The sequence below is a fragment of the Ochlerotatus camptorhynchus genome, unplaced genomic scaffold, assembly GCF_037179485.1.
Source record: "Ochlerotatus camptorhynchus isolate MF236.1 unplaced genomic scaffold, CSIRO-AGI_Acam_v1.1 ptg000144l, whole genome shotgun sequence".
Classification (NCBI taxonomy): domain Eukaryota; kingdom Metazoa; phylum Arthropoda; class Insecta; order Diptera; family Culicidae; genus Ochlerotatus; species Ochlerotatus camptorhynchus.
Genome location: NW_027040634.1, coordinates 518,242 through 545,311, shown reverse-complemented (window position 1 = coordinate 545,311; position 27,070 = coordinate 518,242). Strand labels below are relative to the sequence as shown.

At 38.7% G+C, this 27,070-nt stretch overlaps 2 protein-coding genes across 5 annotated transcripts in view; one reads left to right on the top strand and one right to left on the bottom strand.

Annotated features, from left to right (window-relative positions):
- The window catches only part of IKKbeta (I-kappaB kinase beta), a 526,241-nt gene that overhangs the window by 443,937 nt on the left and 55,234 nt on the right, over positions 1-27,070 (bottom strand). The window lies entirely within an intron of this gene.
- Positions 1-27,070, top strand: part of LOC135700891 (peroxisomal acyl-coenzyme A oxidase 3) — a 43,508-nt gene that overhangs the window by 7,006 nt on the left and 9,432 nt on the right. For 3 of the 4 annotated variants that reach the window (XM_065221552.1, XM_065221553.1, XM_065221551.1), the window contains exons 2-4: positions 17,112-17,290; positions 17,352-18,275; positions 18,338-18,812. In XM_065221552.1, the coding sequence (XP_065077624.1) occupies positions 17,156-17,290; positions 17,352-18,275; positions 18,338-18,812 (1,534 nt within the window). In that variant the 5' untranslated portion in view covers positions 17,112-17,155. The remainder of the gene's footprint in view (positions 1-17,111; positions 17,291-17,351; positions 18,276-18,337; positions 18,813-27,070) is intronic. The other variant, XM_065221554.1, reaches the window with a different exon arrangement.

Sequence of the window (27,070 nt, the reverse complement as noted above, 5' to 3'; positions counted from 1 at the left end):
TATTATTATTATTATTATTATTATTATCTCTATTTAGGAGATTTTCAGCCGCAGGCTGGTTCATCTCCGGAGTATCCAAGTACTAATTATCATTATAAAATCTAATGATTTCATAATTCCGAAAGCATTTTTTTTATAACAAGTGAGTGAAAGTAACCCTGGTTAGAGGGTTAGGTTTGTAAGGTCAGGATTCACCTTGATAAGATATGTGATTATAGTTTTGATACAACGTGGTTCTGAAAAATAAAATAAATTTTAAAACTTGAGTAATCTTGCACTAAACTATTCCTGGATTTTCCGGAATGAAAAGTGAATAAAGTGAATCATTAAAATATAACTCTAATACCGCTTCATCAGCTGAACATAAATTTAAATAATTAGAGACAATAGATTTAGCCTGAACGAACGCTGAAAATATTAATCAATCTAAAATAATTCTGAAGATGTTCCTTGATCGAAGAACTGAAAATAAACTATAATAAATTAAATAAATAAATCAAGGCTAACAAAAGTGAATCTGTTCTTAATAATGTTCATTGATGTAAGAGCTGAGGGGCCTCGTAGCCTAGTCAGTTAAGGCACGGTGTTACCAAGCCGGAGGCGGCGGGTTCGATTCCTGGTCCGGTCGAGGGAATCTTTCGGGTTGGAAATTTTCTCGACTTCCCTGGGCATAGAGTATCATTGTGCTTGTCACGCAATATACAAATTCATGCATTGGTATTGGCATCGAAAGATCTCAATTAATAACTGGGAATGTGCATTTAGAACACTAAGTTGATAAGCAATATGCTTTATATGCGGAAAAGAAGATCTAAGAGCTGGCAATAAACTTATATAATTAAAAAAATAGTTCCAGTCTGAACGAAGGCTGTAAAAAGTACATCAATATAAAATAAATCCACAGATGATCATTCATCAAAAAGCTGAAATTAAACTTAAATAATTTAAATCAAAAAATTCACCCTAAAAGATTGCTGCAAAAGGTGAATTTAAAGATGATTCTTCTTCGGAGAGTTGGAAATTATCTTGAATAATTTAAATTAATGGATCGAATGATAGTTTTGTAACATCCGTGTCAAAAATGTTGTGCTGTTAATTCTAAATCTACGAGCTGTCAAACTCGGGAAAGCTATATATTAATATTACAATGTTTGAATAATGGGCAGTATTTTGTTTTTAATAAGTGAGCATAGAAAAGTGTAACTACAAAGATAAAAAATTGGAACGACTGGCGGTAGCGGACAAGCTTTTTTCACGGACCGATTTAAAAATAATAAGCCCCACCCTAATGGCATAGTCATAGTAATTTTGACGTTTTCGTGCAAACTTTCCCGCTGTATCGGATTATTAATTGAAGCTGCTCCATGGGGTGAAGCCTGAGAACTTTCGGATTTTCGGAAACAGAACCCACAAAACGTGTTTTGTTTTTCTTTTTCGTGCGGTTCTTTGGATTTTCTTTTTGGTGTTGTTGATGTGCAAAAATTTGATGCGAACACAACATTTGCAAAGGTGTACTTCATTATTAGCACGGTTTTCTGTTTTCTTTTTTTGGTGTGTTAATTGGTTTCCCGGTGGACGATTATAGATTCGTAAGGCTTCCTGGATCGCGAGTCGATAAACTGAAGCCCATAATCGCCAGGGAATAGACTCGAAAAGACAACAAGAAGAGCACAGCAGGGCTACAAGTGGTTTTTAGGTGCGTCGGTGGTGGACTGGGTGCGAGTGCGGGGGTGGAAATGGATTAGACTTAGAACGAGAGAAAGACTGAGAGCAGCATGCGAAGGAAACTGGACGATGAAGCGCATGTCCAAAAATTGAAACATAGCATTGTGCATATCACGCTTCGTCGAAAGTGTATTGGTGCGGGCGGATTTGTTGTGTTCATTCATTACAAAATTCTGTGATTGATTATCCGTGTAACCGCGAAACGAACTGCTGGTGGTGTGTTTTGAATGCAGCAGGCAGGCAGGCAATCGACTGAAAAAGAACAAAAGACAACCGAGAAGAAAGTTTCATTCATGATTTATGGAAACGTGTAAATCACAAGAACGGAGGGGAAAAGGTTTGTACTTGTGCATTCAACGAACGAGCGAATGCGGTATCGATTCCCCCGGTTACTTCCGGGTTTTTGGAGTCCCGGGCTTCTCTTTCTCGAATCTTCGCAGTGTGAATTGCTGATGGCCAAGAAGTGAAGTCGTAAAGCATTTTCCGGTGTGTGATTTCGAATTGACTTTTTTTTCTTTAAAAGAGTAACAAAGTTTGGGTTGCGTTTGAATTATGTAAATATGTGTCAGCAAAATTTTCCATGAACTCATTAAGGTTTGAGTGTTAAATAAGTGATGCTTCATAGTTTCATTCAGTTTAACATTCCTCAAAGTGGGGAAGGCTGTGATATCACAATGATGATGACGGGGTGAGATTGATTAACCTCGGAGGAATATCGAATGGTAAACAATTTCAAGTGGGCTTGATATTCTGAAGGGGGAAATTTCCAAAGTTATTTGTCAAGTTCGACGAGTGGAATGAAATATTAAACCTACTGAATCGTGGATTTTTTTAAATGATTTTCTATTGAAAATTTAAGAACTACATATTTTTTGTAAACAAATCTCGCACAAAAAACTAACAACATCATCGGGCAGGGTAAAGTTTGCCTAGCCGTTGATGTTGGTTCACGACCTTCGGTTGGTGAGAAAAGGGCCTACAAAGGTTTGTTTACAAATAGCTTCCCAAGTAACATTGCAAGTTTTATCGAGGATTTAAAGCATGCTACAAGTCTAAATTGTGGTCTACAGAACCCTCATAAAACCATCATTGCTTTTTGGGTTGTATGCTATTTTCACAAGTTTTTCTTGAATGTTACACTAAAATAATTCTCAATAGTCAATATTGTTTTGTATTAAATTCTTAAAAAATTTTCGTCCGATTCAACACATTGTAGTTTCATTTTTATACCTATGATCTTGACTTTTTTTTACCTAGGGGATGAGTACTTAAGGGGGTTAGATTTTGATAAGTTCTTTAGTGGGAATGACACTGATGAAGACTGCACATTGTAGTCGAAATACGCATCTGTCATGGATACCAAAATTAATTAAGTGGAATTAAATGGAAGATAACCTTTTTTGCTGTTTTATTTAGCATTCCGCTAACAACCCAATTTCATTACTTTATTATGATGGCTACCAAGCCTTTGGGGGATTTTCCTTATTAGAGAGTTGTATAGATTTTTCTCCTTTAGCTTACTTAAATCTTTGGTTTTTATTAGTTAGGTAGGTTCCGATTCAACACATTGTAGTTTCATTTTTATACCTATGATCTTGACTTTTTTTTACCTAGGGGATGAGTACTTAAGGGGGTTAGATTTTGATAAGTTCTTTAGTGGGAATGACACTGATGAAGACTGCACATTGTAGTCGAAATACGTATCTGTCATGGATACCAAAATTAATTAAGTGGAATTAAATGGAAGATAACCTTTTTTGCTGTTTTATTTAGCATTCCGCTAACAACCCAATTTCATTACTTTATTAAATTCTTATTATTTCTTCAATAGTTACACACATTTAGGCGCAAGATAGGAAGCTACGCAAATGTACCTTCTTTTTCGTCCCTCAATCTTTCAACAATGCGAAATTACTGTGGAGCTACTCAGATTTACTATCCTGATCGTGTTATTTAAGGAGCGGGGCGACAGGCAAGTGTCTTGAAAAAAAGTCTTTTCGATTAGAAAATTCCTTTACAAAACTTTAAAAAACTTCTCTCAGAATCTTCCTGAGAATCCTCTTACAAAGCTTCGTTTGTAATCATTTTATGAAGCTTCTTTAAGAAAATTATTGTCGTTGCTTGCTTTTACAAAGAATGAACCCGGTCAGACAGTACACATGAGTAGCAACGCCGTAATTGTGTAATTTTCAAAGGTTTATAGAGAATTTAATGTCATTTTAAAGGAACGATCATGTATTTTTCTTTCAAGATCTCTGTTTTCGATTTTATGAAAATCTTCCACGGGAAAAAATTGGGAAAAGTGCTGTCACCTCACAATTATGGATCACTTCCATTTGATTAACTTGCAGAACTAACTGATCCATTATGATTATTAGCTGATCCATTAATCTGGGGTGACTGAATTCATATGAGATGCAAACTAATTTTTTCTGAAGTACCTACCCTGACCTTCTGTGAGGGTTCTTTATTGTCTTGGAAATTCCGTGAACTTCTAAGCGATTCGCTAAAGTCTTCTGGGGTATAAACGAACTGTATCCCGGATGATTAACCTGCCCCACAAATGGTTTGGATGATACCCCGAACACGTCGTTAAGCTATCTTTTATGGTGGTAGTCTAGAATCCCTCAAAAACTGTACTCGTGGTTTGTGAACAGTCCCAGAAAATCCAAATTTATAATTTCAACGTAAAATTGTATTGACTTAAAAACTGCAGGTAGTGCTTGAAGGCCACACAAATGGATCTCGAATGCTGAGCTCCATCGTGGATGTCAACAGTTTTTTTTTTTTCCTTTGGTTTGTTTTTCCATTGATCTTGTTTTCCGTGCTGAGCACCAATGCTACCGACGTGCCAAGAAGGCAGCTCCCACACCTGGACCCTACCTATCGACCCATCAACTAATGAACCGGGGACCAATGGCTTTACTTCCCATCCGAAGGAAGGCATGATCAGAGATGTTATGCCTTAGAACATCCCGGCGGCGCCGACTGGGATTGAACCCAGGCCTGCTGGGGTGAGAGGTAATCACGCTTACCACTACACCACCGGCGCTGTTGTGTTGTCGATAAAGAGAAGAAATGAATTCTGCACGAAAGCCCTGAATTTAAAATCAACAGGATTTCGCAGCAGTTTCAGAACATTTTCAAAGAACTCAAACAAGTCAAAATCTGACCAGCAGGGTCATTCCCTACCCGAGCAGGAGGAAATAACTAATGAGTACCTAATTCTGACCAGATACCAAAATTTGTTGTTGATCAGCATGAGAGCATGATAAGAGGTAAAATACCAAAGAATAATACCAAAAAATTGCCTCCAAAATATTTTGTAAATAACAAAAATTAATATTTGGGCACCAAAAGAATACCTGTGTGGTATTGTTTTGGTATTGCAATTGCATAATTTGGTATTGGAGTGGTATTGTGCGATTTTTTTTTTGTATTTTACCTGTTATATTCGTTCCTGCTCGGGTATGCACCACTGACTGGGGGTGCTTACGTTATTTGAGTCAGTGATTGAGTGTTAAGAAACAGAGCGTCAATTGAAAAAAAAACTCAGTAGTGCTCCATTACGTTCAAATAGGTTCAAACCCCATTACTAATGGTTTCCATAATACCTGCACACAGTGATGGATCGCTATTTTGGGACTGTTTCATTACTTTTTAATATAGAATGCTTACGTTAAATCAAATTGGATTTTCACTTAACCCATCTTAAAATAGATAGTTTAGTGCTATCAAGCTCCTTATCAAAATGCAAGATTTCCGCACAGCAGAGCCACACTCTGTGTTTTATCTGAAGGTGCACTCGAGAGCGCTCTCAAGTGTACCTCCAGTGAAAACACAGAGTGTGGCTCTACGGTGCGGAAATTTTGCATTTTGATAGGACAATTAATAGCACTAAACTATCTATTTTACGATGGATTTACTAAACATTCAATTGGATTTGACGTAAGCATTCTATATTAAAAAGAAACGAAAAAGTCCCAAAAGAGCGATCCACCGCACATGAATTATTTCAGCGAGATTAACGAAATTTACAACCACCATCGTAAAAGCGCCTATCATAATGCATGGTAGGATCATGCCCGAATCCTAACTCCAGCTAGATAACGAAAATTAGCAATTATGCGTTGCAGACAACCGACACTGGAAAGATAAGATTCACTTCTTCTAGTCGAAGTGTTCTTCCAACTGTCACACAAAAAACGCCCCTACAAGTAAGGTAGACCGGGGCAAGTGCGACTGAAACATTTGATAGTTCAGCATTATGTGATTGTGTAATCTACAATAATGATTAGTTTCAAATTTCAAACAGTTATTATCTGTTGGCAAATCAAGTTATTATCTGTTGGCATCATTACACATGTGCAATAAACCCAAACCCAAATATTAAATAAAAAAATCCTAAAATCTTATTAAAAAATGCGGAATATTTTTTTGTTTAATAATTTATTTGATAAGGCTCAATCGAATTAACTTTACAGAGCCGAGCATTCTTGTTACTATTCAAAACTTCGTAAAACTATAGTCAAAAGGTACAACACAATAAACACTTTATTTTCCGCTATCCAATAAGCCTCCTCCATGAGAACGGTATCCACTTCCACATTGTATGGCAGTATCGCCAACGGGGAGCAAGGCGCTTCTATTGCAGCAGTGGATGCAAAACGTGGTCATCACTCACACACTCATCACAAAACGGTTGCTTTCCAAAGTCGACGACGCATCGACCGAAAGAACTGCTGATGAAAAACAATGAGGAGGATCACGCAATAGGTTTCACTTTCTTCGTTTATTGGGGCAAGTAATCACGCCTAACTTTTGATGGCATATTAGAACAGTCAGAACCAGTAATTGCTTCTAAGTTCAATGACTATTTCGTTGAGAGCGTTTCACTGATCAATCAATCTATTGAACTGATCAATGAACCGGACGAAATAAAACAGCCGATTAATAGTAATTGTAGATTTAATGGTTTTCACCCAATTACATTAGATGAACTTAAAAATATTTGCTTTTCATTAGGAAAAACGGCTGGAGTAGATAATGTTAATGCTAGAGTTATTCAAGATTGCTTTCATGTCATTCGACACACTCTGTGGGACCTTATTAATCAATCATTGCAATCTGGGCACGTGCCGCATATTTGGAAAGAATCTTTAGTTGTTCCTATACAAAAAGTTGCTGGGACGATTAAAGCCGAAGAGTTTCGTCCCATCAACATGTTGCACACATTAGAGAAAATTTTAGAACTTGTTGTAAAAGGCCAGCTGTTAGAATATTTGTTTGTTGATACCGGAACAATCGGGATACCGGGAAGGCCATTCTTGTGAAACCGCGTTAAACTTAGTGTTAGCTAAATGGAAAGAAAATTTGGAGCATAAAGATACGATTGTTGCTGTGTTTTTGGATCTAAAACGCGCTTTTGAGACAATTTCTAGGCCCTTATTGTTGAGAACAATCAAGCGCTTTGGAATTTCGGGTTCTGCATACAAATGGTTTGAAAGCTATTTATCTGACAGAACACAAAGGACTGTTTTTAATGATTTTGTATCTTGTCCCGTTGACAATGACCTTGGAGTGCCTCAGGGAAGTGTATTAGGGCCCCTTTTATTTATTATGTATATTAATGACATGCGACGAGTTTTACGGTTTTGTGATATTAATCTTTTTGCTGACGATACTGTGTTATTCATTGCAGCTAAAGATTTAGAAGAAGCCGTTTCACGCTTGAATGAAGATTTGCGTTCTCTAAGTAGATGGTTGAAGTATAAACAATTGAAATTGAATATAAGTAAAACTAAATTCATGGTAATTTCGCGGAATCGTGTAGATGATGATGTCTCTGTTGTTATTGATGATGAGACACTTGATCGCGTTCAGGAAATTAAATATCTTGGCGTGATTATTGATGACAAACTCAAGTTCAATTCTCATATTGACAATGTCATCAAGAAAATTGCCAAGAAGTATGGAATCCTATGTCGCTTGAAAAACGATTTAACTATTGGTAGTAAAATACAGTTATACAAATCAATCATCTCCCCTCATCTAGACTTTTGCCCTTCCATTTTATTTTTGGCCAATGAAACACAAATATCGAGATTACAGCGCTTGCAGAATAAAGTAATGCGTTTGATTTTAAGATGTAATAGATTCACTTCCTCAACTTTTATGCTGGACGCTTTGCAATGGCTGTCAGTGAAGCAAAGAATTGTGTTTTTGACTATGGTGTTCATTTTTAAAGTAGTTAACGGTTTCCTGCCTCGATATTTGTGTGATCGGATTGAAAGAGGAAGTGATTTTCATAGATATAACACTAGAAACGCGGATGAAGTAAGAACACCACATCTTTTGAATAATGCTTCACAAAATTCATTATTTTTCAAAGGTATAAATGTTTTCAATTCGATGCCTAGACACATCAAGCGTGCAACTACACTTACAGAATTCAAGAGACGCTGCATTTCACATGTAAAAGCTGTTTATTGAGCAGTTAATTTTTTATGAATGGATAAATCATGTATCTTGACAAAGTTATCACTAACGGATTAGTTTGTATGGAGACTGTCATCAAGACATTTTAGTAATTTGTGTAGCATATACAAAAAACTACATTGTTTGCCTCGATGGTGATGATGGATTTTTAGTTTTTTTGATTTTGTAGTAGTAATAGTAAAAATAGCTTTGAGTAGTCTACAATGGTTTGAGCCTCGCGCGCGGAATACAGGTATAAATGACTAATACGTGGAAATTGTGGCAAAAGCCTTAAATTAGTAAAGGATTGGCTGGAAGTCGTTTCCTTGGATATAGTCCTGGCACTGCGGAAGCTTAAACGTGTAAATCCCAGGTCACGTGTAAATGGAAGTATTGTCGAGGACTATACTTGGACTTTTGATAACTAGCTACACCTTTGAATGTTTTTGGTTGATGCCTATAGCATATTTAACAGGACATTTATATCTGTAATTGTAACCAGCTCGATTTTGTTTGCAAACCTGGTTAAAATGTTTATATTTAATTATCTTAAAGATAACTCGTCCAGCTCAAACCTTTGTAGGGGTAAGAGGTGGGACCATCATCATCATCATCATCATCATCAAGTGGGACCTATTTTGGATTTTGAAAAGAACTATCAACAAATATAAATTTATTCTACTTGACCAACAGTATATCAATCTATCATATGAATATGTGCTTGAAGTACATATTTTTAAAAATGAATCATCCAAAAATACCGTAACGCTTCTTAAAGCCAACACTTGGCATGCGAACAGAACATAATATATTATGTAAACAGAGTTAAAGATACACAGAAAAAACCGGAATTTACTGGTGATGTAAACATCCATGCATGCAAACTTACATTTCACGTGAATCAGCAGCTTATACAATTTATGGAATATCTCATGACAAGTCTCGTAAATTTACGCGATCTATAAACTTGTATGATATATAACGCTGTAAACTTGTATGATATATCACGCTCCATTTATGTGCATCATAGTAACAGAAATTTACACTACTTGCTCGAACTGTGTAGAACTAAATGAGCAGAGATAATCAAAGTTAGTGACTTCGAATCTCACCAATAGATCAAATAAATGGTCACAGTGATAAAGTACCCATCAGCCTTACATGACGAAATTTGTGCATAAAGACGTCTACACTGCCTATTATCGCATATCAGTCCCGTATGGATTTTCGTAAATGTTAACAACGCTATCCACTATCATTTGGCAGCTACTTTCATATTATGTGATAAAACTACGAACTTTGATAACGAAAAATGTGAAAACAATTTCAAGTCAATTTGTCCCATCAAGCAAAGTAATCGCATATCAGCCTCATCCTGAAATTCAATCGTCCAAAAACCAAGTTACTGTTTTTTTTAATTGTCATATTTTTGGCTGATCTAACAAAACATGCAAGCTTATGAAGAGCTTTGAGTGTGTTGGTTTATTTCTTTTACATTCCGTTATAATTGCTTATCTTTTGACAGATACGCGTATTTCGTCTACAACTTGCAGACTTCATCAGTGCCAAGTACTCAACACCACTGAAGAATCCATCTTTTATCTACGAGTTATATACTAATCAATAGGTACTAAAAATCAGCAGGTATCCACTGCCATGTCACAATTTACCTAACCAGGTACTTCAATTTAGTCTCCAACGGGTAAAGCTCTTCATAAAGGGATTCATAGATAAATTTACTATGATTTACACTTCACAACTTCGACTGTCATTTTCTCAGTGTCCACTTTTTCCATATGGGACTGATAAGGGATTATAGGCAGTACATTAATGTTCATAAAAATAAATGTTTTATTAATTTGTTTATTCTTGTGGCCTACGCAAATGATGCTGAAATGATGAACTATTGTCCTGATATTGCGCCTTTTACACCACAGTAGACTCCTGCACTGAAAATAATCCCTCTGAAGTTTTTTCGCCCTGGTCAGAAAAAAATATTTTTTTTTCATAGTTCCATCACCAGTAGTAATTATAGTATGATATTCAAATCAAGCATCTAGTGATTTCTAACATTCCATAAATACAAATTTTATTTTAACTAGCCTGAGCGAGACAAAATCCGAGGGATTATTTTTAGTACCTGGTGCAAAATGCGCAATAAGTGCTGCTAACATAGGGAAAATGGCTCTAATGTTGGCCTATGGATCTAAGATTTGGCCCATCGCTGAAAATCTGCTATTTATCTATTTTATCTCGATGAAAGCGTCATTGGGACGGTACTAATGGATATTTTTGGTCGCTATTGAAAATTTAGTTGATTGCTGAATTTATGTATGGACCCAAATTAGGGACATTTAGGCCAATATTACATCCATTTCCCCTACTTATTGCAGCTTCAGTTAATAAACATTGTTGCTATTCCCAACATCTGGATGCAGTTATTTGTAATACATTGCTCTACACAGTGACAGTGAAGAATGTTTTTATTTACAATTATTACTGAGATAGTTTGTTTAGTTGGTGGCAGGTGATGATCACACAGCAGAGACTACAAGTGTACACAACATGTTTGTTTTGATAGGTCCCACTTGCCCCGGGTGCTGCAAATCCACGTGGCTTCTGGGAATCTTGTACTATTGATGCAAACTATTTAAAACTTGTAATTTTGTTCGTGTTAATTTCTTCAATCTAGTTATCTGCTGCCAGCAAAACAGACCTCTGACTGAAAGTAACTCTAATAAAGAAAACAAAAAACCAGGCCTTTCTCATGTAACTATTTATAAAATGCTACATGGAGATGAGCGCGTTTGACTTGATTCGCTACATTCAAAGTGTATTGTGTTACTTCATCCGTGAAGTTTACGATTTTCAGAGTTCGTTGGAAATACTATACTAATATCAACATGAGGCTTTAGTGTGATAATTTATTAACTAGATAAAGTTCTGAAGAGGAGAGGTTGATAGTTCCGCTAGAGTACGGCAGTGTGAAATTTGAATAGAAGTTGAAATTGAGCGAAGGGCCATTAATGCGACAGTACTAGTCAGGCCCTTGATTCGCTAGTTTTAAAGTGACATATAAGTAAAAAGTGTGCGATGGCGATCGGGATAAAAACACCAGTAATTTGATCTATTGTACTATATCCCGTGTCCTTAGTTTAGTGCATGTTGTATTACTCTATCACTATTGAGAAATGATGAAGTATTCGATTTTTTACAGTTGTCATTCTTGCATTTATCGCAAGGATCTGTAATTGGTAGGTCCCGCTATTTATACCCTTCGGAGTGTTGAAACACCTTCCAAAGGCGCTCCCTTTTGTCAGTCAAAATTGGATTCCTTAGCAACAAAATTAAGGAATGATACCGATAATGACCATGAATCAGAACCCTAGTATTAATCACTTCAAACTAGGGAACAACGAATAGAGGATTAGGAATCACATAGAAGAAGACTAACTAACTCATTTTTCCTTGTTTCAAGATCATCCTCGGTGGACAAAGCCGAGTCTTGTCACTATCAACAAGGCATAAATAGTAACAAGGACTAAGATGCGTTCCTTGGGTTACTGAAAAATCCTGTTCCCCTAGTTTGAAGTAGTCAGGACTAGGAATCGGTGGTAGATCTTACATCCCGTAACGTACCACGAAAAGGTGATCTACCCACGTTACGGGGCACTATACCTTTAATTCTCAGGTGGATTTGTTTCTAGAAATAGCTGTTAAAATTAATAATATCCACTGTCCCCACTTACACACTTAGATTTTTTCGCCGAGATGGGCACCACCGAGCAGCTCGGCATTTTATTTTGCTGGATCTCAGTGAAAAACTTGCCGAGATTCAGCTAACAAACGGGAATTTTGCCGAGATCTCAGCTAACAACCATATTTTTTGCTGAATTTCCAGCAAAATAAAATGCCGAGCTGCTCGGTGGTGCCCATCTCGGCAAAAAAATCTTAGTGTGTACGCCGCATTCCCACTTGCTCCGGTGTACCTTATAGCATTTTCATGTATTTACATATATTGTGTCATCCCCCACTCAGCCAACACGCGGGCGCAATAATTGCCCACAGTGTTGTCATTAGTCATGTACATTTCGAATGATATACACTATCTATGGGACAAACTGTCTGCAACACGTGATGACTGCATTTGCTAAAATGATGTGCTTTTCTTGATTTTACCTTTATAGTATGTAATCGACAGGTACACTTCACGTGGCTACCCGCAATATAAATATGTGGTCCCGCGATAGAGCGATAGCAGCGTAGTTATGTGCATAACGGAAATGTTTGGAATTGTAGCCATAGGTGACAGCTCATGGTTTGTTTGGTTGCGAAGCAAGGTGATGAATCAATTCATTCGAGCACTAAGCTCATTGACTGCATGTCTAAGCTACATAACCTACAATTGCGGACTGATGGCGAGTCTAAAAGTAACATAATATTGCTATCAACTACAGAAGCTTATACTCATCAGTCATGACAAAAGTGACACGAAGCGTGATCACGTGCATTGTTGCATGAAAATTATGCTTCATCGATTTCGACAAACTAAACATTACAATCATAACGTTTGCATTAAAAAAATGAACTTTTTTTTTTATGGTGATAAAAAAAAGCTAAGACAGATAATTTCTTTTGATAAATTTTCCATGGAAGGTAATTATTTAAGCTTATTTGCAAAAAATTCTACGCCCTTGCGAGCGACCTTCCGGCAGTTAACTGGAACATTCGCCATGACGGACAAAAACATGCGTTTAGGCATGTTTTTAGTTCTTTCTACGTTTTATTTATCAATTCCTCCTCAGTTTTCGCGACAACATTGTTGGAGTAGATCTTACGCTTCAGGTTGGCCCAGAAATTCTCGATGGGACGCAGCTGGGGGACGTTGAGCGGGTTCGCCGACTTGGGTACCACATCGCTCCATCTCCTCCAACGATCGCTTCGAGTAGTGGGCCGACGCCAGATCCGGCCAGAACACCGCGTCTTCGCCCTGATGGTATTCTTTAAGAACGACGCAACTTTCGGCAGGCATTTCGTACTATAAATTTCCCTGTTCACGGCCAGTCCGGAGCGAAAGAAGAGCGGCTTCGACATCCCCTTCTCGCTGATCCACATCAGCACCTTCTTGGGGAACTTGGTGTGTGAAATGAACTTCACCTCGGAGCTCACTTCCTTCGTGGGGGAAGTAAGATACGAAGTGCCCTGCCAGTTGTTACCATCCAGGGTGAGATAGGTCTCGTCGTCCATCACCACCACCACGTCGCGATTCGCCGGGAAAACGAGTTGACCATCTTATTCACCTGCTGCCGCTGCGTCATTGCCTGCAGCTCCGAAACCAGTGGACGTGATTTCCGCTTCCTGACATGTACACACTTGGAACAATTCATGTAAATATAGGTGCTCTGACACTGACATATACGAGCGTCAATTTTGACATAAATTTGAGTCATAACAGACGCAAAATTCAGTTCAATCAAACGTACTTTTCGTCGAGCCACGAACTGTTCAATCTCGGAGCCCTTAATTTTACATAACATGTTTGTTTACGTTTCATACTTTATGTCAAAGATGGATTCCATCACGTGTAAAATTAGTTATTTCTAAGTGTGTATGTTCATGTTCGCCAGGTACTTTTTCACTGTTTGGCCAGTTGCACCGACCTCCAGGCCAAGCGCCTGCAGCGATGTAGCCACTTTTGCCTCGGTCTTCCTCTTCAACATCCTTTGGAGCTTCTTGTCGCTCAGGGTCGTCGGCCGTCCGGAACCGGGCTTTCGTTCGATGCTCTGATTGTTGTCTAATACTGCCAAGATGTCGTAGATGCCGAAACGGGCGTATCCGACGTTCACAAAGTGCCGCACGACGTCCGTTTTGGACGCGGTGGGGTGCCGTTCTTTGAACGCGCACACTTCTGAACGGAGTTGCTTCACTGTTTTTGCCATCACGGTTAGAGTTCGACTGATAGAGCTGTCAAGTTTTGTCTGCTGACTCATGGGCTACTATGATTGATGCTGCATGGGTAGTTTTGTCAGTGCGGGTGAAGGCAAACACAAGAAAAATCGACATTTTTTGTCCATTTTTTTAAATGCAAACGTTACTTATGAGATATCATTCTCAATGGATGTTTTATTGGACGTTCAAAAATTGGAAATGATTATTTTGCTATCCGATACATTTAAAATCAATTAAGGATTCCGTTGAGAGTTTTGATTTATTATAAATAAGACAATTTAAATGCTTTTTATCAATTTATTGCAAATGTGTTAGTATTTTCAGCAGCATTTTAGTAATTGAAAATTCATGCCGTTTCTGCAAAAAATAAAATATTGCACAAAAATGGTATCTTATTTTGCTTGTTAGATGGAAGCGCTACAACTTCCATTGATGGAGAACTCAACTTCAACGCGTCATACCGTCGATCTGTTGTCCACGTCTATCAGAATTGCAGCTCGGCTGTGGAATCAACCATGTTAGACCGGTTAGACCCCATCGAATAGCTGTCCGAGATCAATCGGGACGCATGCAACATGACATTATGAGAGTGCCTGTTCGCCCTGACCCAGTCGTGACCTAATAGTCGAACCATCAAAATCGTATTGCCTCCTGCCACCTACAGTGTATAGCCAAAATAAGCTTACACCTGCATGGACCTCGGGTGGACAAATATTTATTGATGTATCGGTATGCTCGGATACATGGATCGGAAGCAGATCTACGTACTCCGCTTGAAAGTCGGGTCGTAAGCTAGCACCACTTTGCTGCCGTTATTTGCTATGGTATGATACCAGAGTTGCGGCCTATCACAATCATACATCAAGTTGACGAAAGAAGTAAAAGCAACTGGTTAATGTCGTCGTCGGAGGCTATCCATCACCGATCTGGTCATTCCCGATAATCACGACACTCATCTGTGCTCGTTTTAAAGCAGTTACTGCTTTGCTTGCTTATGTGAGAGTGGTGGTGCGGGAGCCCAACAGTTTCCGTTTAATTTTGCCAGCTTTGTTTGTAACTCACACAGTCACGCGAGCCAAGACGAACTTGGAATGCGTAGGCATTGTTTTCATTTTCTTCTGTCGTTTCGCTTTTTCTCATCATCGTACTGCAGAAGTCTTCACTGTTTTCGTTATGCTTTACATCATCAGCAGCGAGTGTTACGTTTTGCCTGTGAGTAACGACCATTACTGGTGATTGTTGTTTGCCATGGCTCTACCTCTCACTGAGTGACAAAACTTGTTCTGTCAGCGATAGTCGGTTGATGCGTAGACGAGTGTCGAGTGAGTGTCATGATATTTTGCATCACTGATGGTATGTATATCTACTAGAGCTGCACCGAATAGTGCTATTTCGCCTGGTATTCGGTGTTTACATGTGAAATTTTGCTGATATTCGGCCATTTTCTTACAAATGAGTGACCGACAAAACGATTGAGTGAAATTTTGTCAACTAAAAGCCTGATATTCAGCACTAACATCTACATGGGACTGTTATGCGAATAGCGGCAGTTTAGGACACTATCAGATGTTTAAAAAACCAGCACGTCAAGAAACTAGAAGAGATTCTTCAGTCGGAAGTGGATTTAGGACCTAAACTCAAACATCACACTCGAGAACAGGCAGTTTCACAAGAAATTAATTATTAAATAATGAAACTTTTTCAATCAATTAGGGAAGTTATGGGCATATAATGTACAAATATTAATTCGATAAGTTTGCAGGCAATAGGAGCCTAATGAAGTCCAGAAAAGTTCAAACACCGTATAAAATTATGCTTGAGACCTTAAAGGTTAAGACGTTTTACTTGTCAACTTCGAATGCTGTAATAATTGAGTACAGACTTAAGACGAGACCACTGGGATATAGATTTAATTCTGTTGTTGGTTTGTGATTGGTTGATTTTGAGATTTACGATTGTTTTAATTTTGAACAGTTTGTGCAAAATTACTATTTGGACTGTATGCATTTCTTTATGGGGCCCTCCGTTGTCGTCAAATTAATTTGCATCGTTAAGGTGATACGATCCAGAAGCCCGGGATCTGGTGCCACTTTGCATTTTCCAGGGGTCAATTATCTGCTGCCGGAAAACATACAATAACAAAACTGCTTCCAAATGTTTGCTGGGTGGTGAAGCAAATTTAGTACCATAAATCAAAATAGTGCCCGAGATTAAGTCCCTAGAAAGCACGAAGTGGCACTGCAAGTGCCTATGATTTGGGGACGCTGGATCGTATTACCTGAAGAATATGTGTATTAAATGTCTCGGTTTTATTGTTTGAGCTTGTTATGTTTCATTTTCGTCATTCGATCTGTTTGTATAGATTTACTCATGTTTAAAGAAATGCGTGGCCACTTAAAATTGTAATATCCAACGTGAAACACATCTTTGGTGCACAGAAAACCTGCCGATGTAATATTTCTATAAACAAGCTATAAACAATAATGTAAAATTCCGTTTTCATAAAACAAAACTGAAATTGTAAAAGTAAGCCCAAATGAACGCTCAACCGGCTAAACAGTCTTGAAGTACACTTTCGCTAATTCCAAAATCCCGCCTCAGCGGCTGCGATTGTTGTAGCTGTGTGCGCCTGTGTGTTTTGCATTTTTAATTAGCTTTTCACATTTTACCGGCGTTTACAGTTTGCTCTTTGTTCCGTTCCCCTATCGACGAGTTGTTGTATTTTGAACCACTAGCCATTGGTTAGACCGTCGTAAAACCTACCGAGTGATCGGGTTACTCATAAATCGCTGGAACAAGCTAAGGGAAATTCTTTTATCGCAGTATTTACACAGTCGTTGAGTGCGATTACAATGTAAGGCCAAACGTACCAAATCAATTAATAGCTATACCACCTACAATCGATACTGCTCACTTTTCTACGAATAATTGTTCTAATTATATGATGTTTGCATTTTCAGTAGCTTAAATCTCATCGACGGACCACCGCCTCCCATCCGACAGAATGCCGAACGATGACGAACGAAAGGTCATTCCGGACTTACCACGAGGTCCACTGTGCGAGTACCGCAAGAAAGCTAAATTCAACTGGAAAGACTTCAAATTGGTGCTGGAAAATTCGACCCTGGTTCGAATAAAGGTATGCCTGATTATAACACCCGGAAAAAAATAATCAACTGACTTCAATTCTCATGTTTCAGTTTGACGTATGGAGAAAGCTAGAATCGGAACCACTGTTCACGCCGGTCACCTCGACTCTATCTGCAGATCAACAGAAAGAACGAGCAGCCAAACAGGTGAATCGTGTGGCAGATCTGGAGCTGGCCCCAGCCGAGGTCTATTCGATGGACTACAAATACCGAGTACGATATCTGATGAGCATCAACGAAGCTCTGCATGCCGTTTGCCCAAGCATGTCGGTCAAAATCGCTCTCGGTGTGGGACTGTTCACCAACTCTCTTCTAGCCATGGGAACCGAACGGCACTCGGCAATCTACAATGCGGCATGGAATCGTGAAATTATTACCTGCTTGGCAATCACGGAAGTCGGTCACGGAAGTAACACAAAACGGTGTCGCACGACGGCCACTTACGATCCCAACACGCAGGAGTTCATCATTAACACGCCTGACTTTGAGGCTGCCAAATGCTGGATCGGCAATCTGGGCAAAACGGCTTCGATGGCACTGATGTTCGCCCGGATGTACACCAGCGATGGGGAGAATCACGGACTGCAGGGTTTCTTGGTGCCAATCCGGGACCCAAAAACGCTGCAATCCTATCCGGGTGTAATCGTAGGCGACATTGGCGAAAAGATCGGTTTGAATGGCATCGACAACGGGTTCGTCATGTTCAACAACTACCGAATACCGAGAGAGAATTTACTGAACCGAACTGGAGACGTTACACCGGAAGGCGTTTACGAGAGTACGTTTACGGAACCGGGGAAAATTTTGGGTGCCGTGTTGGAATCCTTCTCGGCCGGTCGGCTAGGTATTATGCAAGAATCGTCAAATACCCTTTCGCACGCGGCCGTCATTGCAGTCCGATATGCCGCACTGAGGAAACAGTTTGGACCCGAGAGGGACGGTCCGGAGCAGTCTATTATTGAGTATCAGTTGCATGTAAGAGAATATTTTCTTCATTAAAAATAGGTCATTACATTACTAACCCTCTCGAATTTTAGCAATGGCGAACCTTCCCGTACTTAGCAGCGGCCTGCATTCTTAAGGTATCGGTATACGCCCTGACGGAAATCTACCTGGAGACGGTCCAGAAATCACAAGCCGAATCCAATGGGTTCGAGCTGCTGACGCAGATCGTTTCCGAGCTGCATGCACTGGTGTCGTCTTCGAAGCCGCTGGTAACGTGGACGGCTCGGGATGCCATTCAGGAATCACGCGAAGCATGCGGCGGCCACGGATATCTGAAGGCGGCCAATCTGGGCGAGTTGAGGAACAATCACGACCCGAGTTGTACTTACGAAGGTGACAACAATGTCCTGGGACAGCAGGCGTCCAATTGGTTGCTGCGGCAGTGGAAGGGTTCCAAGGTAGAGAGCCCCGTCGGAACGGCCAATTTCATCGAACGGCGAGAGGACATCCTGAGGAATAGTTTCGATGCTATCGTGAAGGGCGGTTGCGAGGTGCAGAGCCCGGAATGTGAGTACTTATTTGATGAATTTTATGTAAAAAAAAAATTATCATCATCACAATTTACATTTAGAAAATTTGACAAATTTATTTTTTTTTCAATCGGCCTTCGCGAGATAGAAATCTTGTTGAATACAAAAGCGAATTCGTGTATTATTCAGTTCCAACCTGGATCGGGTATCAAGATTGGATCTACTTGTCTTCTGACAAACGTCAGTTTGATCGTTTGATTTTAAAACCTACCTCAGTTTGAGGTTCATACTGACCAAAACTGCCGCTCTTCGCATGTCGGTCCCATAGCAGTTTTTGTCAAAACTGAGTTTTACAATGCAAATGGTAGCTGATCACTCATATTTTCTTAATACTGGATGAACTCAATAACTTTGACCTGAAAAAGTTTGGAAAGACAGCCAAATTGGTTGTCTCATCACATAAGAAGCAATGGTGCGAATGAAGCTAAAATGCGATTTTCTCGGCTTGCTGATTTTTGCCATGGGACCGACATGCGAAGAGGGGCAGAAAAGCTGTGTTTCGAATTCGCTGTTAATCATTCAAGGTTAAAGTGTTATGATTTTCAAATCTATTACAGTAATGACTCGATTTTGCCAGCCCATCCGCGCATCAGACTTTTATCTTTCAATAGTTTCACAAAACTGTAATTCCAAAACTTTCTCATTCCTCTTCAAGATAGATGCTTTGGTGCAATAAGAGCACTGAAAAAGCGCAAAAAGATTTTCAAAAAGGGGCTGTCAAAATATGGTCATTACTGTACATGTAAGTTGAGCAAAATATGGTCAGGTATTGTTTACACATCAAAATTGAGTTTAGATGAAATCATCATCTATCCTTACTCTGCCGCTCATCGCAAGTCGGTCGCATTTCAGTTTTTGTGAAAACTGAGTTTTTCATTGTAACTTAACCTATTTTTTTCATAACACTGGATTAACTCAGCAACCTTGTTCAGGAAAACGAGTCAAACGGTAACGGGTCCCATTACATAAAAAGCAATGGTATAAAGCAAACTTGGCTTGCTGATATTTGCTATGGAATAGACCTGCCAAGAGCGGCAGTTTTGATAGCGGCACTTCCAGAGGATACGATCCTCGTTACTCATTACTATCGTTGCTCACTAAAATGCCATGGCAATGAATGCACGCTGGTTTATTTTTTGTTTATCAACATTGGAATGGACGCAAATCGTTTTCGTCGAACACGAGCTTGCTTTTGATTTTTAGCGGTCAAGGCAACAAGAAAATCACCCTTATCTTACAGCATTTGGCATGATGTAATATTAGCGTGGGCGCACACTGAGGGTCAAAATGTTTTTGTTATTGTATTTAGTTGTTCAGTTATGCGATTATTGCTGTGTAAACCGTAAATGTAACCGTATTTTTTAAATAAAGATCTCAAGCGGCAAGAAGATGCGTGGGCACTTTAGACAGACTTTGGAAAGCGTTATTGAGCTCGTTTACAAACAAAGGAATGTTTTGACATTTCACGATTGTAATGCTGCCTACGGGCATATGGTGGCGTGTCAAGGCCTTTGATGATGCTTCATCTACCGCGACATAAAAAAAATTTACTCTTCATGACGATTTATTCAATAGGTTTTAAATCCGCAACATTTTGTTATGTTTTCCGGACTGGAGAAGTTAGGTGTATTATGTATGTATTATGTAACAACAATTCAAATCATATATCCTAGATATTTTTCAAGATACCAGGTTGCTCAGAAATTATACAAAAGACCTCCATGCGATCATCGAGCTCCAAAAAGTCATCAAAATATTCGTTTAAGACTTTAGAGTGATCAGGTAGCATTCTAAAAATCTTCAACTGCCCATCACATCTCTCAGATATTCTCTAAAATAGCAGAATTGCTCAGAAATTATAGCAAAGACTTCCAGGTGATCAGGCAGCTCCAAAAGTCCTCAAATATTTGTTCAAGGTTTCAGTTTGATCAGGTATAATTCTGAATATCTTCAACTGCACAACAATTCAACTCGTATCTCTCAGATATCGTCTAAAGACACCAGGTTGCTCAGAATTTATTCCAAAGACCTCCAGGTGATCATAGATCTCCAAAAACTCCCCAGGATATTTGTTTTAGACTTCAGCTTGATCAGGTACCATACTGAAGTTCTTCAACTGCACAACAATGCTATTTACATATCCCAGGTATTTTACAAGGCCTCCCTTAGCTCAGTCGTTAAAGACGCAGCTACAAAGCAAGACCATGCTGGAGGTGGCTGGATTCAATTCCCGGTCCGGTCTAGGAATTTTTCGAGTTGGAAAATTTCTCGACTTCCCTGGACATAGAAGTATGATTGGACTTGCCACACAATTATACCAATGCAAAAATGGTACAGGCATCGAAAGCTCTCAATTAATAACTGTGGAAGTGCATCTTAGAACACTAAGTTGAGAGCACGCAATAAGCTAATATGCGATATGCAGCGAATCCAAACACATAAAGCAACCAACGATACAGACAAAACGGTTGCTACGACTACCATGACAAACTCGCTCTGTAACAAAGCTCGATCCGAGTGGTAGAAGGATAATGATATATTGCTTGCCTGCTTTGTTGCAATATACACGGATGAGGACATAGCTTGATATGAATCGGGAAAAGACATAACGAAAAAATTCCCATTAGCACACGTGTATCATCTTCGGCTTTACTTCGTGAAGCAGCTTGCCAACAATTTGCTCGTTTCCTTCTACCGCCCCGAATGAGTTGGGTCGCACGAGCTGCTTGTCATGAAAAAGAACGGTGAAGATTATATCATTATTGTTTTCCACTTCTGACATAGCGTTATTATTCGGTTCGTTGATCGCTTGTTATTTTGTCATTTGGAGATATTTTTGATTCCTTGGCGATATGCAATAAGCTTGAAATGCGAAGAAAAAGAAGGTATTTTACAAGATGTTGCTCAAAAATTATTCAAAAAACATCTAGGTTATCATAGATCTCCTAAAAATCCTCGCGATAGTTGTTTTAGACTTCAACTTCATCATTTGACATTCTGAATATTTCCAACTGGTCAACAATTCAAATGACATCTCCCAATTATTCTTTCAAATACCAAATTGCTCTCAAATTAATCCAAAGATCTGCAAAAATTTCACTACACAACAATTCAAATCATATCTCCCATGCATTTTTCGAGATACCAGGTTGCTCAGCAATTATTCAAAAGATCTCCAAGTGATCATAGATCACCAACATATTTTTAAGATATTTGTTTTAGACTTGATGGGGTATCATTCTGAAGATCTTCAACTACCCAATAATTCAAATCACATCACCAAGATATTCTCAAAGATTGCAGGTTGCACATCAATTATTTAAAATAACACCAAGTGATAAGAGATCACCTTGAAAACCTCAAGATGGTTTTTCAAGATTTCAGATTGATCAGGCATCATTTTAAATATATCCAATGCATAATCCATATAGCATCTCTAGTATTTTCTCTCATATTGAAGCTTAGAAATTATTCCAAAGTCCTTCATGTGTTGTGGATATTTTTTTCAAGACCTCAGGTTGATCAGGTACTATGGTACTGAAGATCTCAAACTGTTCATCAATTCAATTTACATCTCTTTGATAATGGCCCCAAAAATATCCCAAGACCATCAGGTGATCAGAGACATTTATTTTCTAAGGGGTGTTACGGTCAAAATTTGGTCGACTTAAACTTGACGCATTTCTTTAAAGCGAGAATTTAAAAAACCTGAACACCTCTCTTGAGTTATCAAAATAGCGTCCAAGCAAGAGGAACTACGCATCAAAATTTTGCATGCGCATGCAAATCCGCTACTCGCACGCCGAGTACGTCAAGGCAGACTTCAAACAGCTTCCTGAACAGGAGTTTTATGCGGCAACCGGAAGAGGAAAGGTGGCAGACATTTTCAAGCATATGAAACTGTCGAAGCTCGTTAAGACATATCTGGTTTGGCAGGCTATCTGTATCTGTGGCTTGAAAAGCGACATTTTCATTGCAACCGCGACCGTCAACCAGGAAATTTACGTGAGCGAGTGTCTACTGTCTTTCCTGAAGCAACACGATTGTTCCGTGCTGTTTTGGCCGGATTTGACATCCTGCAATTACGGAAAAAAGCCCATGGAGTGGTATGCCGCCAACAACGTGTAGGTAGTGCCCAAGGACAAGAAACCTCCCAACACACCAGAGCTACGTCCAATCAAGAAATATTGGGCCATCATCAAGCGCAACTTGAAGAACCCGTAAAAAAAGAATCATAGATGCACAATTAAATGTATTGTAACCATACAATAGAATTTATTGTATTTTCATTTTTCAATAAATAATATTGTCTACAACGATATAATAACCATAGCATGTATTGTTTTCACAATAGGTAAATGGGGAAATCTACAATAGAACAAGGGGTTATGTATCTTAACCATAAGAAAATCACTTTTTCCCAAACAAAGATGAGCCATTAACCATTAATTATATTGTTGTTCTATTGATGAAAATTCTTACTACATGGGACGTATTGTAAATCTATTGTAACCAAGGTTGCAAAGACTCATTTCAGCTAAAACAATGTTTTTCTAAATTATGAAATAATTAGATGCCATGATCAAATTTTGAATTGGTAGGATACAAGAAGAGGTTGCAAAGAATGTGTTTGACATATTAAACCTGTTTATTTCACTTCATGAGAGTCACAATCAGCGATTTTTCACAAACTCACTCACTCACTCACTCACTCACTCAGCGATCAGCAAATCGCTGATTGTGACTCATAGAAAGCAAAATTTACAGGTTTTATGTTTCCAACGCATACTTTGTAACCTCTTCTTGTAAGTTACAAGTAAAACATGCCATCATACCATCTTTTGGTTTTATTATTCCGAAAAACATTATTTTAGCTGAAATGAGTCTTTGCAACCTTGATTGTAACAACAATATGTTAAAATTTCTTGTACAATAAGAACGATTGTTATCAATAGATTTTGATTTAATTGTATTTTATTTTATGGTAATTGTATGGTAATTTTTTTTCCGGGAAGGCCAAACAAACTGTTGGAAGTGAGAAGCAGTTCAAAGCAAACTGGCGTCCTACCAATTTCGGTTAATATAAGGTCCGGATCAACAGGTAGCTTGCTGGTGTTAGAAGCAAAAATATTGCATACATTGCTGAGCACTCAAGTGACAACGTCACTCTACCACAACATTTCATACTGCGAACAGTGAGATTGTCTTCACTGGCAACAGCTGTTTCGTGTGAAAAGATAAACATTTGCACATTTCACTAACACCAATAAACCTGTTGGCCCGGACCCTACACACTTTGGTTTTTTCGCCGAGCCCGGCAAAAAAAGTGACGAGAAGCCAACAACCGACCCTTCGGCAAACATCTCGGAAAAACATTCAATTGCCGTGAGATCGGCAAAGCAAAATTTACCACAACTGTCGAATTTTGCCAAGTCTGCGGAAAAATTGTTTACCGTTTATCGGTTTTATTTTTGTGAATCCCGACAGTTTTTAATATTTCTAGACTAACATTTGAAAAGGGTGTAACTCCAAAATGACCATATCGAGAAAATCGCTTTAGAATTTTGATGAGCTAAAAATTAATCCTATTTCACGAATTTCCATTTTCTGGATGATTTTATAAGCTTGACATATAGATAATAGCGTAATCTATCATCATGTATCACTAGAAACTAAAAAAAAGTTTTCTTTGTCGTGAAATTGAGAATAAAACATCATACCCCTGATAATTTCTTACATGTTGTTATCCCCCGGATCTTCCATCCTTTGAACTGCCAACACTGGTGATACGCCGTGGAAATACGCCCTCGAGATTTTTTGTTTGTTGTTCCGCCTTGGTTCTTCATTCGCAAATTTTGTGAGAGTGGAATTACGCCCGGAGAACAACGAACCGTTTACACGTGAAATATCATTCGGATGCATTTCAAATGAATCGGGCGTGACTTGATACTACAGAATGGCATATTAAAACTATACACAGTTCGAAAAAGTAGTGTAAATTTCTGTCACTATGATGAACATAAATGGAGCGTCACATATCATACAAATTCACATTACAGATCGTGTAAATTTATGAGTCATTTAATGAAATATTCTTAATATTTATTGTATGCAACCATCCATCTTTGTAAGCAATATTTCTTTCAAGTTGCTAGTTTACGTTAAAAGGAAGTTTACATGCTTCAATTTTAGCATGCATGGATATTTACATCACTATTAAAATTCATTATTTTTTGGTGTGTATATACTATAGATTCCATAGATAAGCGGATGCACAAAAAGCTGTTTTGGCAAGCATGAAAAATAAATGTTCTTAATAGCATCTGTGAAAAAATTCCTTGCCATCATATTTAGAGCTCTTCGTTGTGCAGTTTTGTTTTGTTTCGTGCGTAAAACTTCAAAATGAAGTGCAAAGTAAATCTTTGCAACAATGAATCGAGGAATGGTTTGCTTTATCTTTCCTTCTTCCGTTGTCTGCGAAATAAATTGGAATGTGGAGTGTGGAAAGCGTTTTGTGCTCATGATATTACAATACATCTCCCTCAAACAACACCATGATGACGACATGCTCGTTTGGCTACACTAACTGACAGTTCGTTTGGCTACATTATACTTTGTCTCCGCTTATCTATGGAATCTATAGTATCTATAATATATATATTTAGGGGCCTCCCTTAGCTCAGTCGGTAAAGGCGCAGCTACAAAGCAAGACCATGCTGGAGGTGACTGGGTTCGATTCCCGGTCCAGTCTAGGAATTTTTCGGGTTGGAAAATTTCTCGACTCCCTGGGCATAGAGTATGATTGTACTTGCCATACAATTATACTAATGCAAAATTGGTAGCAGGCATCGAAAGCTCTCAATTAATAACTGTGGAAGTGCATCTAGAACATTAAGTTGAGAGCACGCAATAAGCTAATATGCCATAAGCAATGTGTGTGTGTGTGTGTGTGTATTCCCTCTAACCCCCACTGGCCGGCAGTGTTATTATGGAAGAACTCTCTCTACAATGTCGTATTTATGGTCATTGTAGACAGCTTTAGTCCGGGAGTTAGAAGGTGATAGCTCTATTGCAGATCCAGCAACCCATTTCAGAATGTCTGGAGAGTCACGCCCATTCCGAGGTTACTTTCACTCACAATAAGCCCCGCATGTATGCATCACCGTTATCAAATGGATATTGGTGATGCATACACACTTCCAGGTTCGAAAATATTCTTTTCAACCCTGGCATGTATTTAGTGTAATTTAGATATAAATATATATATATATTTTTTTAATAAATGGAAAGCTCTCACCATATTCTGCTCTTCCGCCATCGTTATTTGCTTCTTTTGGAATCCCTTGGACTTTTTCTCTAACGCTTCGTATTTCATTCCGTGCTTCACCGGCATTTTCCTTCCGTAGACCGTCCTTGGTTGGTTGGTTCTAATATGATTCCGCATTTTTTGGTCGGTTTGATGTCCACCATATGTTATTGAATTGCCATGGTGATCTGGGACGAGGCTCACGTCCAAAGTCACTGGTCCATTAAGCGCTCCGTTTGCGAAAGGAGAATGAAAGAAAGGGATCAGTTTCAAGAAGTGACAGTTTCATCAGATTCCCCAACTAACCATACTCATGCAAAGTAAGAATATACAAGCTATATTGCGACTATATGGTTACTTGGATACTCATATGGCCGTCAGAATGGTTCATCGGTTGCGAAGTGAAGTATTTCTGAAAGTGATGCGTAATATTTCTCAATGTTTTGAATTTATCCTAACGTTACCTCAATGTTATTTCACAGTCAAGCATACACAACACATTGAAAATTTATAATTGTAAACCCTACCGCCATCTGTCGTATATAATTTAATGGGCAATACACTCAACAGATGGTTGAAGTGTGTAAACGTCAAACGCTAGGGAATTGATTATGTGCACCACAAATGGCAGTACTACCAACTAAAAAACATTTAAATTGACCGTTAAAAACGATTTTTATGAACGTTTTAAGAGTGTTATGTCTACTTTTCTGTGATCATACCTTCACTATCGCAACTTCGGGTAATCTGCGGAAGTACTTGCATTTTTCTCAGGCACTTTTGAGCTAACTGCAATTACTCTCTCATACTCGAAATGTGCCACGACCAAATTGGCACAACGACGCCCTATACGCTCTCTGACCGAAGCGCAGGGAAGCTAATATGCCATAAGCAATATGCTTGAAATTCAAAGAAGAAGAAGAAGAAAA